Source organism: Phragmites australis, chromosome 10 (assembly GCF_958298935.1).
Source record: "Phragmites australis chromosome 10, lpPhrAust1.1, whole genome shotgun sequence".
Taxonomy (NCBI): Eukaryota; Viridiplantae; Streptophyta; class Magnoliopsida; order Poales; family Poaceae; genus Phragmites; species Phragmites australis.
The window spans coordinates 1,928,098-1,943,363 of record NC_084930.1 but is presented as its reverse complement, the minus strand read 5'-3'; the positions used below and the strand labels follow the sequence as shown (position 1 = coordinate 1,943,363).

At 43.1% G+C, this 15,266-nt stretch overlaps 2 protein-coding genes across 2 annotated transcripts; one reads left to right on the top strand and one right to left on the bottom strand.

The window, feature by feature from the left end:
- Positions 1 to 143: 143 nt before the first annotated feature.
- LOC133931299 (uncharacterized) lies at positions 144 to 1,442 on the bottom strand. The gene has a single exon (XM_062378157.1). It carries the CDS (start codon positions 1,256 to 1,258, stop codon positions 422 to 424), a length of 837 nt encoding a protein of 278 aa, XP_062234141.1. The 5' UTR covers positions 1,259 to 1,442; the 3' UTR covers positions 144 to 421.
- A 6,180-nt stretch (positions 1,443 to 7,622) lies between these two features.
- Positions 7,623 to 11,471, top strand: LOC133931297 (uncharacterized). Its single transcript, XM_062378154.1, has 6 exons — positions 7,623 to 8,451; positions 8,666 to 8,854; positions 8,979 to 9,131; positions 9,402 to 9,536; positions 9,672 to 9,805; positions 11,013 to 11,471. Exons 1-5 carry the CDS (start codon positions 7,908 to 7,910, stop codon positions 9,794 to 9,796), a joined length of 1,146 nt encoding a protein of 381 aa, XP_062234138.1. The 5' UTR covers positions 7,623 to 7,907; the 3' UTR covers positions 9,797 to 9,805; positions 11,013 to 11,471.
- The last annotated feature ends 3,795 nt before the right edge of the window (positions 11,472 to 15,266 follow it).

Genomic DNA, 15,266 nt, shown 5'->3' with positions numbered 1-15,266 from the left:
TCATTATGTATTTTTGCGTAAATACTTGATGGACTACTAATATCAGAATCGCCTGGTGTAAATTCTTGTTGCTGTTGACTACCGAATTAACTTTTGCACCCAATCATGCATGGCATCGACAATTTTGGGTAAGCTTATACAGATGAAAAAAAGAAAGAACAGATCATGAAACCTTTTAACAGCAGACAATAGTAGGTTCTTCCTACCTATATTACTCATGGCCTCCTTACATACTCAATTCATACATCTTTCTTCATCTAAATAAAACACACAAAAAAAAGAAAGCATATTTTCGTTTTCTCTTTAGTCTAAGTCATATACTCCTTTATATAGCAAGAAAAAAAAAACTAGATTGTGATCAAGACAGTGAAACCACTGATGACATAGACGCTATGGTAGCAGGCAAAGCGATGGTTTTTCATCACTTAAGCTCTTCATCGTCTTCGCAGTCACTGAGCAAATCGTCAATGGCAGCGGTGTGTGTCATGCGCGCGGACGCGTGCTGGACCCACTGCGCCATCTTCACCGTCTCCCTGCTGACCTTCACCTGCTCCTCGAGCGCCTTCTTGAGCTTGCGCTGCTGCTCCTTGAGCTCGGCGACCATACTCCTGTTCTCGTCGCCCCACTCGCCGGCGTCGATGCCGAGAACGTCGCCGTCCAGGCCGCCCCCTCCTGCCCCGTGGATCTTCTTTCCCTTGGTCGGCGTCCTCTGCAGGGGCTTCTTGGGGGAGAAGCCAAAGCAGCACGCCTGGCGCGGTGGCGGCGACGGAGAGCCATCGTCGTCGTCCCTCCCCCTGTTCCGCTCCCGCAGCGTCGTCCGGCCGCGTCCCCCTGGCCCGAAATGCCGCTCCAGGTCCTTGTCGTCATCCTGAACCGTGGGGACGGTGGCCGGATGACGAACCTGCTGCGGCGGGGAGTTGCCCTTGTTCTCGGCCGCCTCCGCGTCTCCCGGTTGTTGTTCTTCTTGGACTGTCGGTGCAGGCGGTTGTTTAGGTACAGGGTTCAGCTGCGGCGGGTCGGGCAGACTGGCGTGCGGCGCGGTGGCGCTGCGGCCGAGGGTCTTGACGGGCGGTGCAGCGGCGGGGAGGGACTTGAGCTTGCGGAAGCGGGACTCGAGGCTGGACGGGAGTGCGGAATCGTCGGTGAGGTGGGCGGTGTTGAGCTTGGCGATCTGCTCGAGCGCGATCAGATCGGCGGCCTCGGCGAGGATAGCGTCCACGGCCGACAGCTTCCCGCCGCTGCCCCCTGAGTATGCCATGCCGGACGGCGCCGATTGGGTGGAGGACGTGGGGATCGGGAGACGGAGGCCGAGAGGGAGGGGGGAGACCGGAAGAGTGAGCTGGTGAAGTGCGGCGCGACGGGGTCGCGCAGTCAGTGGTTGGGGTCGGGAGTCGTTGGGCGAGCCGAGGGGAGAGCGGCCGTTTTGTCACCGTCGGCGTGTGGTGGTGGTGGACAGGACTGTCGGCGTGGGCCTCAGCATCCGCTGCCTGTGCTTTTGACCGTTGTGGCATGGGCGCCTGCATAAAAAGGTAGGAGCCGAGCCGGGCGCGGCGCGCCTTTCTCCGGCGGTGGCTGACCGTGGCCGTAAAACGAGCTGGATTGGTTCGGCCGTGGCTAGGGTGGCAGTGGGGCGGGTCGGGTTGAGGTTTCATGGGTTTTAGACCCGGGCAGAGTACATTCGGGTATAGAAACCGTCACGCAGTACTATCGGGTTGGGTCCTGATCAAGTCGGGTTCAGATCCGGTGGTACTTTGCACCCACAGGAGCCCTACAGGTCTCTAAATCTCGAGGCCCATTTAACTTTTTTCTCACGACCCATCCCACAGTCTTATTCCTCTGGTCCACCAGCCACACACTAGTAGCCCAGTACGCCACCCACCCAACATGCCACACCCTCATGGCCTCACACACGCAGTCCATACCGCCGCCGTTGCACGCCACGCTGTCGCCGCACGGTCAGGGAAGATGGGCCGTCGCATGCCGTCGCCACACGATCGAGGAAGATAGGTCGCCGCACGCCATCACCACGTAACAGATCTGGATCTGTGGCTGGTTTTGAGTCCCCTCTGGGGCCGAGGCTAGAGGTCGTTTTGCATCTGATAGCAATTTTGGGACCAGATTTAATTTAAGATTTCGGATTTAAGATTAAATAGTTCTCACTCCACCAGCTCCGATCTGGCCTTAACCTTGGCCGCGATGTGGTCCTATGGAACTTCGTCCGTCCCTGCCGCCGTGTGAACATAGGCACGATCGACGGGAACACGGAAGGAGATCGGTGATCGGATCACACGGCTTTACGATTTCACCGTGAATGGTTGTGGAAAATATCCGTAAGTCTACAATAACATAATGTAATTAACTAGAGCAACTCCAACAGCACATCCATATTTCACCCTCTATATCCCTATATGTATTGCTATCTATAAAGATTTTCCCTCCATATTACTCCACCACTCCAACAACACATCTATATTTCACCCTCCATATTCTTTCTCTCATTTTTTAATAGTATTATATAACTAACAATATATTCGTAACGACTATATTTTATAAATTAGTACATTAGTTTATATGAATATTCATGAATTTTTCCTATTTTTTGGAATTAAATTTATGCCCTAAAAATTCAAGCAATGTAAAAAATAGTTAAATTTGGAGAATTTTCATTTAAAATTTGTAAGATATTTTTAGTGGGAACCATTTAAAATGGATTCTTTGTTATATATTCTATTAGTACAAAAATCTTTGTGATTTTAGCAGCTTTACAGAGTCACTTTTTGAATTTATGAAAGAGAAGAGAAGAAATAAAATTTTAAAGCAAAAGCTAATTAACTGTTAATGGTCTCTCTTGGCCCTCTACAGAGTCTGCGGTTGCTAGATAGCGGTCCAGGCAGGACACGCTAGATTTAGCGTACGGGCACGACGATTTGGAGGGTATCCATAAACAACGTATACGTTACCGTGTCTGTTAGAGGCTGATTTTGGAGATACACACGCTACTTTAAAGATAGAGGGTATGATAACATGAGTATTGGAGTTGCTCTAACCAGTCATTTTTACTTGCGTGGATCCACACATATAGCTCCACGCTCATCCCTACGCACACACGATTCTAGCTCTCTCTCTTTTAGCGTATGCACGATTGTGGCTAAGTCGACGTACATGCACGCAGCCTCGACGGTGGATATGTTGGCCCAGAAATCTGGAGGAGAGGAAGACGCAGATGCCCGACAACAGAGAGGATGGATGGTTACTCTACTTGGTGGTACGGCACGCAGCCAGGTGCCCTGTACTTGCTGAAGACCATCCGCTCCCCGTCCCCCGCCCTGCCGCGTCAAGTACTTGGACGCTTCGCAGCGAGCACAACATGAGCTTCGCAGCCGTGAGCTCAGAGCGTCGCGAGGACAGGCCGAACGGCGGCCCACCAGGAGAGACCATCGTGCTCGAGTGCAAGACGGGGGTGGTGGCCAAGGGCCCACGCCCCACGGCGTTCAAGTACGAACCCGTCCTTGTCGCCGTCGGCAGCCCGACCTTCCACCCTGGTTAGAGGTTGTCGACCTCTCCGACGCCTCCTGCGTCGACGGCCGCCCGCCTTACCGATTGCTCCTGGTGCCCTCTGCCATCTCTGCTCCCCATCCTGAACGAGGAGGGGTCCCGGCTCGACCGGTGGCCGCCGATCGTGGAGGCCGGTCGAGTCCTACGCTGTGGTCGGCCACTACATACTGCTCTACGTAGTGAGAGATCCTTTCACTGAGAGAGACGCCGGCAAGGGAAAGTTGACATTTCATATGGCTCGATCCCTCTTCCTGGCCAGGTCCAAGGGCAAAGGATGGAGCAACCTCACTGCTTACCGCATCAGTGTGACAAAGACCATCACGAGCACAGCACGTCTCCGATGCTGTCCATCGTGGAGGTCCCTGTTACTGTTGCCATGGCGAACAAACTCCCAGCGATGGCCGCCGGCCAATTCTTCTCTTGCTTGGGGAGTGGGGTCATCTGCGCTGCGCAGTAGGTTGTTGTACCGAGGGCTCGATCTGCATCTACATCAATGTCCACTGCCCTGTCAATGCGGAGGAGGAAGCAGAAGTACCGAGGGTCGGAAAAATTGTTCTACCCAACAACACCTCCATGTATGCCTCAGGGTTGAAGAGCTAGGCCGACCCCAGCAGCATCGGTACCACTGCCACAGTCACATTTCCTATTGCTACAGTAAAAATTGCCGACCGGCTGCACTGCAAAATGACTCGGCAACCTTTTTTCAGTGCTATAGTATTGGGCAGGTGTGCCAAAAGAGAAAAGGTAGAGTAATCTATATACCGAAGAGAAAAGCAGAGTAGTAGAAGTTAGTAAAGATAGAAAAACTAAGGAATACTAGTTATGTAATAGAGAATGATATAAAAATATTATAAAAGATAAATTTTTAAAATATATGTTGAAGATGGGCTACACATGTATATTAGTATGTCACTTAGTAAAACTATCTTCAGCAAATACTCTAAAAATTTATTACCTCAACCTCTATTTTTACATCTCCAGCCGCTACTATAATTTTTATTTTCTATTATTCTTATTCTTCCTTTAACACACTATCCTTCTCTGTAAACAGTAATACGAATACGAGAGATAATTAGCAAATTTGAATTACACGTCTCTCTCTACAACATTGTAGCATTTGAAACTGTCTCCACGTTTCTGTAGCATTTGAAACTGTATCCACTGAAACGTGTTTACGGACCATGCGAAGTCTGTATCCATACTATAGCATCGGATACGGACTCCGCTCTAGTTGGCCTTAAAACTGCTTTCTGCCCTCCAACTCGAAGTGCCCAGCTCATAAATAACTGTGCGTTTCATGTGTGGCTGCCAGGTTCTTACAAAGATGTCTCCTCGAATGTCAGGTGAAGTCCAGGTTCTCTGGTCTACTTGGGAGCAGCATGCACACTGGGTTATTGATCGATTTTTTGGTACGTGTCTTCTCAATTTCTCATTAAGCTAAGAGTGGTTTAAATTTCTAGTTGAATTATATAAGAGACGTTTTAGTTTCGCATTCTGAAACAATTTATATTAAATTTGAGTCGTATATAGTATTTATTTAGATCTATACATTTTATAAGTCATAAAGAAAGTTAGAATGTATAAGTTATACATAAAGTTGATACAGCTATTATAATTCAATCATGTTGTACACTATTCCTCGTACCATGAATATCGTCGATCGATGATTGTGATTTTTTTGCTATAAAATTTTTTCATATAAAAATTATGACTCATATTTGATGCTATCATACTTAGTTTCTAATAAGATTTGCTTAGAGGAGAAACAGAAGAGAGGCTATTTCGTGGATTCATGTGATAGCTGTTTGATCGGCATGCGCACGTAAGAAACTAACCTTCCAAAGCTGAGATCGCACAGCACCGTACGTGCACGGGTGCAGCAACAGAACCGTCGCACCCTCGGCCAACAACCTTGTATTCCGATCTCGTATTTTCGCTATCCCCCCCTCCTAAACAGCAATCTCCTTCCTAGTCGCCGGTGAGGTGGGCGGCGTTGAGCTCGGCGATCCGCTCGAGCGACACCGGCTCGCCGGGCACATGGATTGATCAGATCCCACGATGATTTCACGGCAAATGGTGGTGGAATGGAAGCAGCAAATCCTCGCATTCCGGATTCCCGGCGGCATGATAAGGGTGAATTCTTGCGCGATTGAAGTACTCACGTTTGTGTTCTTGACATACCGATAATCAACGAATTGCCCCACTAAAAAAAGCAGTCAATGAATTGTGCAAGTTCCTTTAAAAAAAATATATTTGTGCAAGGCTTTCTTGTTTGTATATCGCCACGGTTGACACATGTCACAAAAGAAAAAAAAATGAATTGTACGGACTATAAGCAAGCAGTCCCGGACTCCATAGCCATCCTTTTCCCTTTCTCTTAGCACACTCGAGAATTTCGGGTGTATTTAGTTATCTGAATTTGTTTTAATTTGGTTCGGTAGATATGTATAATATTAGTGAAAAGAGTGTTTAATTGCACGTATCTACTGTTCTAGCATGCTCTAATGGATACAAATATATGCTTTCAGTCTGATCTGACGGATGCAGACTTATGTATCCGCTAATGTAGATGAGTTCACTTGTTACTATTATAAAATTATGATTATACGAGCAACTAATCATAATATTAACTCTTATATCTGCTCATGTAGTTTTAGATTCGATCAATCAAACAGAAAACTTAGCTTAGCCTACCCAAACATATACAATCAACTAAATACTTTTATTTTTAATAAATATAACAAACATTCAAGCTCGCTGACTCTGTGGCAGGCAGGTGCTAGTCCAAATGGCAATGCGATGGACTCAACGTCCAAAAAGTAACATGCATCTAGGCAGAAAGGTTGAAACCCTAATCTCAAACAAACTAAAGCTCCTTACTCAAACAAATAGTTCCAAATATGTTTTGAAAGTATGAAGCTTGGAACGGAAGTGCTTTAACCTCAAATTAAAAACTTTTCGAACCATGTTTCTAAAGTCTCAAAATTTAAAGCTTTTCGAACCATGTTTCTGAAGTCTCTGAAAGCCTGAAGTCCAAATTTGGAAAGTTCGAGTTTTTAGACTAGAGCCGAATCTTGAAAGTTGGAAAAATAGATAAAAAAAAAATCAAAGGTGTAGATGCTGATAGCTCTACCAGAGCGCGGACGCCCACTAATTCTAAATAGCAATAGAACTATTCTTGCATTAGTCAAATGTGTACATTGACAGTACAAATACAAGGAAACAAAACGACAAGTGGAAAAACAAAGCGTTGGAAATGGACGCGGACCATCCATCGGATTGGACCGTCGTGGCTGACACTAAGCACAGTCTCCAACGAAATTAGCTAGCTATATAAAGATATTCAACTCATATTTTTATCTACTTAGCGAAGAGGTAACTTGGGAAGAAAGAAAAGCTAGCAACTAATGTATTCTATTTGTTTATAAATATTTTTCGTTTTGATTAAGATCTGATAAAAAAATTTAAATTTTTTAAACTTTGATCATCAATAACTTTTAAAATAATTAATTTTAAAATATAAAAATTATACATATAGATTTATCTTAAAAATACTTTTATAATATTATATTTTTATTAGATATTATAAATATATTCTAATAGAAAATAATGGTTAAAGTTGTACGTCAAAGACCATACAAAATTATAAACGTCATATATTTTTGACTGAAAAGAATATAAAACTTTTAATAATTTATCATTATATGAGTCCGTATTAATTAGAAAGAAGAAACAATATAATTAGCTCATCGTAAGAGTTATTTATTATGTTAATTATAGATGATACTAGCTAAGTGTCTATAAGTTATAATAAAAATATAAATATTATATATGATAATATCAAATATAAATTTAAGATATAAAAATATGGATTCGGTATAAGAGCACTATAGTACGAATACAACAGAAGCAATATATTAGTTTGATTTTAGGTAAGATTGAAAAGGAGATAAGATTATTACTATTTTTTTATTTTTTATATGAGAAGAGGAGAATAGAAAGAAAATGTAACACTAGAAACAACTCGTGAGAACAGGTTGACAACTTTTATAGGCAGTGATTGAATTCCAGGACGCTCTTAATCGCCGTTGCGACTTGGACCCCTTCCCTTTCGCAGCTCGCCTCGCCCACTTCAATTGTCCAGCACCTCTAGTCCTCTCCTGGTTCTGATTGCCGTCTCCAATTCTCCACCACTCGACCTCCCACCGATCTTTCTCCCCCGTGTTGCGCTCCATCTTCTCGTCCAGTCTCTGCGAGTTCTTGCGAGTTGCGAGTCAACTCAGACTCTGTGGGTTGCTGCGCTGACTCGGAGGAGGTAAGCGGCGGGAAGGAGGAGCGCCTAGCCGCTGGCGATGGAAGAGGTGGACGGTGGAGAGGGCCAGTTGCAGGGGATTAACCCGGACTGCCCCAACGCCGCCAGCCCCTTCCACCGCTGCGCCGAATACTGCCCCGTGCCCGCCCCACGAACCGCGGCCAAGTCGCCTCCGCCTCGGTCGCCGCCGGGCCACGCGGCGCAGAACGGGACCGCGCACAGCGAAGGCGTGGAACAGGAAATTGTTGCTGTCGCTGACTCGGAGGAGGTAGGCGAGAGGATCGCTGACTCTGAGGAGGTAGGCGGAAGGAGGAGGAGCCCCCGGCCGCCGACGCGGGGCGAGGAGGCCGGAGGAGGGGAGCGGTGGCAAGGGGTTAACCCGGACTGCCCCAACGCCGCGAACCCGTTCCACCGCTGCGCCGAGTACTGCCCCGTCCCCGTCCCCAGAGGCGCGTCCAAGCTGCCGCCGCCGGGCCACGCGGCGCTGAACAGGTACGCGCACAGCGACCCTGGTGACCTGCATCCCAGGCCGCGCCGCCGCGACAAGGGCGGCGGCTCCGGGGGGCTCCCCCTCTACGTCTTCCGTGAGTTCCTCTTCATTCCTTTCTCTCTCTCTCTCTCTCTCTCTCTCTCTCTCTCTCTCTCTCTCTCTCTCTCTCTCTCTCTCTCTCTCTCTCTCTCTCTCTCTCTCTCTCTCTCTCTCTCTCCGATTATTGTCTTCATCAAGCAATTGCGCAAACAAAATTTGATCTCTCCTCGTTTCCCTCAAGAAAATTTCCATGTTTGTGCGTGTTGCAGTTCGCGAAGGTTCCAATGGAGACGGCAAGAAGGTGGACCCCCGGTGCCCCAACGCGCCCAACCCGTTCCACGTCTGCACCGACCACTGCCTCGCCAAGATGGCCGAGGCCGGCCGGTCGTCGGAGGGCGGCAAGTCGCCCATATCCCTCTTCTCCCGCCACTCTCGCCGCTCCTCGTCCTCCTCCGAAGGTTGTTGCTTCACCTGTAATGTTAGCCAGTCTCCTACGAGCTGGCGTCTTGAGCAGCTGGAGAAGCAGCTTATTGGTCCCGTCAGTAATAATTGTTGTGTTTCTTTTGTTGTTGGTTGCGGCAGAGGGTAGCGTGAAGTCGACGGGCAGCAAGAAGGTGGATCCAAAGTGTCCGAATGCTGCCAATCCGTTCCATGAATGCGGCGAGTATTGTGCCGCCAAGATGCAACAGGTGGAACAGCAGAAGGGGACTAATATGAAGTCCCCGCGCAAGAAAGGTAGCATTGCATACTAGTGGGCTTACACTATCGATTTGGATTTCAGGCAATACTTTGCTCATGGCATTGCAGTTGTGTTGTGAATTATGATATTGATCCTCCTGCCAACTGTTTGATAATTCTGGTGGTTCTCGTATGAGAAATCCATGAACTATTAGCGATTGATGTATTCTGACTGCATTTGCATGCATTCTACGTAAAGATGTTTAGTTGAGTTTTTTTGGTACTTTCAAGTGGTGTTACCTTAAACAATTTTTGTTGCCGTTGCAGGAAAGGATGTTGCACTGGTTCCAAACTGGAAGGTGGATCCGAGGTGCCCAAACGCGTCCAATCCATTCCATATATGCGCCCAGTATTGCTTTGATCATTTGAATGGAACGACGCAGACAAATGCAATCAAGTCAGGTGCGTTTTTTAAAAATTTTTGTCATCCTAAACCAATTAGTGGTATATACATGGATATACAGCATTGACGTAAGGTTCACCAAACACATTCTGGCGGCTTTATTTAGGCCTTGCTATTTATCTGTTTATTTTCAGACAAGAAAAAAAGCAAGGCTGTTTCAAAAGAAGAGCAGAGAGGAGAAATAAATCCTGAGTGCGTTAACGCGTCCAACCCCTACCACAAGTGTGGTGAATACTGTAAGAGAAAGGGTGATAGGTAGATGAGGAAGGTAATATGCACTCATTAATTCACTGTTTTTTTGAAGAGTTGTTTGCCATTCATGTGAATCGAAGATAACAAAGTATATTCTTCCATTTTGATTTGCATCAAGCCAAAATTAAGTAGTTGCAAGTTTCAACTTGCTAAGTCCTTTTGACCGATTTCACCCTTATTCAAGACCATGGTTGGTTAAAATTTTGTAGTTGTAACATGTCAACTAGCCAAATTCCTCTTGACTGAGTCCATTATTCATTTAAGAACAGTATGTTGTCTTTCAGTCAATTGTTAAGTTAATGTTGCTAACCGAAAGAGGTGCGCTTTCATGCTTCCCCCAAAACTTTAAGCTTCTATTGCTCTTTATTCACTTTTTTCTTGGAGGATAATAGAAATATGTAACATATGCTTATGTTCTATGATTTATGTTTTCCTTATGTGCATCCATGTAGTGCTTATTAACTAATGGTTGACATGATGTCGACAGATGAAGTGCTGAAAGATATACCACTCTGCATGTTTCAGGCATAAAGACCTTTTTTATATGTTGCTTAGATTTCTTCCCCAAACACTTTGATCTCTGAGAAATTGTGTTATCACGCTACCTATGAACCCTTATCACAAATTAGGCCTCCCAGTCACTACCATCTCATACAAAGTGTCAACTAGTAGACTTGTTCTATCTACCATGAAACAGCTTGCTATGGCATAATACTTTATGCTGTTAGTTGAATTACTCTGGAGTTTTCACAGCATGCAAAACACTGTACCATCCCTTTAGTTTTTATCGTGCGATTGTCCTGTTTGATTATTTGGCCCTCTCTTTCTTCCTTCACATACTAGGGAATTTTCTTTCATTTTTATATGAACCCTCGTCAGTTTTATAGGATTTTGGCAGTGACATGATGCTCTTACATCGAATATAGCCTTGTAGTAAAACTTAGTTTGTGGTTGCATATGCCTTTGCATCCACACTCGATTTATAATGATTTCTCTCTGGTCAATCTTTGAAAACTTTGTCAATCCTACGCATTGCGGATTGCAGTGCCTTTTTTAAAAAAGAAAACCTGTGCATTGCGGTAGTTGTAATATTGATAAAAAACATCTTAAATAGAGAATGAACATAAGTATCACATGCCTTCCTTTGCTTATGTGTTTCGATTATACAAGTGAGGTTTCTTTCTTTGGTGAGGAGTTGACAGTATCTTCTTCTTTGCTGACAGTCTGGCGACATAAGGTTTCTCTGGAAGATCCATGATGGTGAAAAATAAGCGATTCCAGCAAAAATATACTTCCAAGTTGCAGTAGAAGCTGTGCTTCTGTCGGCTCCATTTTGTAGTGTGGCTGCAGCTGTCTTAACCTTTGCAGTGTGCTCCTGCGTACTCCTTCCAATATATATTATTTCATTTTGTCATTTATACCCTATAATAGTGTCACATATATAGCCCCCATGTAATGTGTTTCCTGAAGGCTGTACAAATAGAAGCACCCCAGTTGTTCTTTTGTAAGATAGTATTTTCGAGCTCAGGTATCTTCGAGCTCAGGGTTTGGTGTATGTTCTCACAATTTGCTTTCTTCATTAAATTTTTAGAAGAAAACGAGGAGTTCGTGCTGATGTTTGTTAACAAGTCGCGCGTGTAAACCAAGATTTGTGGCCATTAATTTTCCCCTCCATTTTGTCATCGATGACAGTGTGGCTCATTATGACATCAACCTTTGACAATTATGAGCTGCTCTTTCTGGTTGGGAAGCTTCTGCTTTCAGAATCTGTGGCATCATGCAGTTGCAGGTCAGCATCAACCCAACCCATAACACATGAGAAGAAAGCTTCAAGAAAATGCTGGAGCATGAAATTCTGATAGCATTGGTTGGCTCCTGGAGCAGTAAATTTGAGGCTACCGTCTATTTTTGAATGCGAGTGCGTCTGGGTGATGTTGGGGATGATGTGATGATGCGACTGGGGGCGGGCGGTGGTTGCTCACGGATCGGCTGGGGCTGCGGTTGCGTCGCTTTTTTATTCATGGTTCACACGTACGCGACGTGAGGACGAAAGACGAGTCGCGCCGGGCGTGCTCTGCTCTTGGTACTCGTACAACTGCCTGTATTGCACCTGCACGGCTGCACCGTATCTTTCTTTTCTCCTTCTAGATGTTTCGTCTCCGTGTGGCCGGTCAAAAATAAACGGCCACCGATGTGTATTTCTAACGGCTCTTTTCTATTAGGCCGACTCTAACGGAGACTTTTTTTTTTTACCGTATCCCTGTGTCTCTATACAATTGCTGCTCTCTAACGCCGGCAAACCACTTCAACAGATACTGCATTTTTGCTTTTGCCGGTGCTACAGGGATACAGCATCGGTATTTGATCGGCAAATTTGCCGCCGAGTTGGGGGCTCCTGTATCACTGTTCCTGAGTACGCGTGTGGATCCGGGGAGGAGTAGAGGAATAAAAGGTAGGAAATAGTGTGTCTGTTGGAGATGAAAAAAAACAGAGGATACTGTAATGGTATTAGGAAATGTTGTAATAGTGTTATAGAGGATGAATTTTTAGAGTTTCTGTTGAAGATAGCTTAAAATATATTTATAAAATTTAATAAAATTATGATATTATAAAAATATTTTTTAGACAAATCTATAGATCTAATTCTCATGTTTCTAAACTAAATATCTTAAAAATTATTGTTAGGTAAAGTTTCACAAATTTGATTATATCTTATCTAAAATGTTAAGTATTTATGACCGAATAGAGTATATTATTCTCTTGTTGCCAAAGCTGCCTTTGCACAAGCAGCAGGTCCGAAAAGCTTAAGTGCTTATGGTATGTTTGGTTGCAGTGTTATCATTGGTTGGGAGGTGTCTATCTATTTTTTTTTAAATGTTTGGTTGGAGGATAAGCTGGATGGAATGGTCATCTAGAGTGAATGTTTTTTTAGATGTTGTATGAGCTTGTTTACCAAAAATTGCTGGTCAAAGCCATTTATGTTCTAGATAAACTTTATCTTTGCTGATGTGACATATTCTTGTTGCTTCGAGTAAATGTATTTTTTGTTAGCACGTTTTAAATGATAGTATCTCCTAAATCGTTAATTTGATTTGTGATCTAATTGTACTATTACATTTATTGCAATTAAATTATTAAAATAAGATTTTGTATGATTATATTTTGATGAATAACTAAATATATGATAAATGGAGCCTATAAAATTATGGCTAACCTAATCCAAGTTTTGTTCGTCCAAAAAAAAAAAAAGATCGTCCTATCTATAATACAAAATAAGAAAATTGATATCTCATCTAACAAAACATAGCTGTTCATATCCCATTCAACCTAGTGCCTTTAAGGTGCAACGGTGATATGTGGTTGCAGTTTCCCTAACCATTTGAGTATATATGAGCTATGTAAATTTCAAAGACAATATAGGTACAATTTTTGCAGCATATGTAGTACTTCTCCGATAAAAATTACTTGGCGTTTTGAACACGGCATAGTGTTTAATTATTACACGGCGTTTTGTACAAATTTTGTAGCACGAGCCAATGGCTAATTCTAGCTACTTCAAGCATTGAAGCATTATTCATCAGTTTGTGGATCTATAGATCTCAGCCGAAATGTATAGCTGGTGTTAGCTTGTTAAAAGACGGTGATTATGGCATTATACATGACTTTGGGAAACTATGAACATAATCATCTGAATTACTACCAGCCCCTGCAATAAGCAACCTGAACTTAAGATATCTCAGATCGTTTAGAACAGCAGCATGAGAATTTCGACATTGCCGTTGACTCTAGTATTTGATTGATCTGTGGGCAGTAGTTGTAGAGGATCCAGCACTCGGTCATCTGCCGATTAAGAGCAAAGTGCAGGAGGGTGGGGGTTTTGGCTTCCAATCGGCTGCCTCCCTTGCACACCAAGTGGAAGAAAACAACCTTTTTCCTCGCGCGGTACACGGTATCGCACTGTAAAACACCAAGCAACCAAAGGGGAAAAGGGCTCGTGTCTAGTTGGTCAACAATGCAACAGCTGCACGAACACGAATACTACTGCAGACGACTTGTCTGCTACACGTGCAATGTATGACAAATGCCATAAGAAGCAAAAGTGTACCGTGTCATGTACAATCTATGGTGCTTTTATCCATCCGTTGCAAATGTAAGACTCCCTTTGACGGTCTTTAAAATTAATCTTTGACCACATATTTTCGAAGACATACTGTTGATAAAACATAAGTAATAAGAACAGTCTTTCGAATAAAATCAGATGGTACAATGTCAACGTCTCTTGTCACCAAACACCGTACTCCACGGGTGTGTTTGATTTTTCAAATAAAGTTTTATAGAGTTACATCGTATAGTTTGTATGAGTGAAAATAGGCTTAGCAAAATTATATTGGTTGAAAAAAAAGAGTTTGATTGGTTGTATCTATTTATACAGGCTAAGTTAAGTTTATGTTTGGTTGACTAAATTTGAGGTCGTATAAATAGATGTAAAAGTTGATATTATAATTAATTACTTATGTAAAAATAATTTTCTGACGCTAACAAGTGAGTCCACATGTATAAGCTGATGCACGAGTCTATATCTGCCAGGTTAGACTGAAAGCGTAATTTATATCTCCCGAATCAGACTAGAACAATAAATATAAATAACCAAATATATTTCTCTCTACGATATACTCCTAGGAGTATGTACTCCCACATGCAATATACCACCTAAACAAACACTTTATACTCTTTTATCATTTTTAGTATACTCTAATACTAATTCTAAGATACTCCAATATGAGTTGTATGAAAAAAAATTCAATGTTAGCCTTTCATTTTTGCTATATACTCTTTTTTATACATAAAAGAAGTATATACGCAAATTATGATAAAAATCATGGAATTTCATAAAAAATTTCATGGGATTTGTATTGTAGTATCTTATAATTACTAATGAAGTATATTTAAAGTGATAAAGAAGTATAACACACGTGTAAAAGTGGTATATGAGAGGTGGGAGTACATACACCCAGGAGTACATACTAGTTTTCCTATATATATATATATATATATATATATATATATATATATATATCATCTAATAAATTTATAAGTTATGAAAGTATTTTTCGAGCTAAATCTACACATATAATTTTCACAATTCCAAACCAATTATTTTAAAACTTATTGATACTCAAAGTTTGAAAGTTTAACAAAATCTTATCTAAAACGTTAGATATTTATGATCAGAGGGAGTACTACTTTATTTTAGTGCAGCTGGGTGAACCCAGCGTATAAGGAACGAGGGCATAGATCCCCACTTAATTTCTTATTTTTAATAAATTTAGCTATTTTTATGAAGTTGTAAAGGTAGCTTGCTTAATTTTTGGGCTGGGTCCTATCTCGCTGTCTGTAGCAGTCTAACACGAACCAAGTTTTTTTTAAGTAGAGTCTATGTAACACGAACCAATGACCCGATCAAACGGGAGTGTTCA

Coding starts and splice junctions, on each gene's coding strand:
- LOC133931299 (XM_062378157.1), bottom strand. CDS start 1,258: ATGGCATACTCAGGGGGCAGCGGCGGGAAGCTGTCGGCCGTGGACGCT.
- LOC133931297 (XM_062378154.1), top strand. CDS start 7,908: ATGGAAGAGGTGGACGGTGGAGAGGGCCAGTTGCAGGGGATTAACCCG. Junction 9,132..9,401: donor GAAGTCCCCGCGCAAGAAAG/GTAGCATTGCAT, acceptor TTGCCGTTGCAG/GAAAGGATGTTGCACTGGTT. Junction 9,537..9,671: donor GACAAATGCAATCAAGTCAG/GTGCGTTTTTTA, acceptor GTTTATTTTCAG/ACAAGAAAAAAAGCAAGGCT.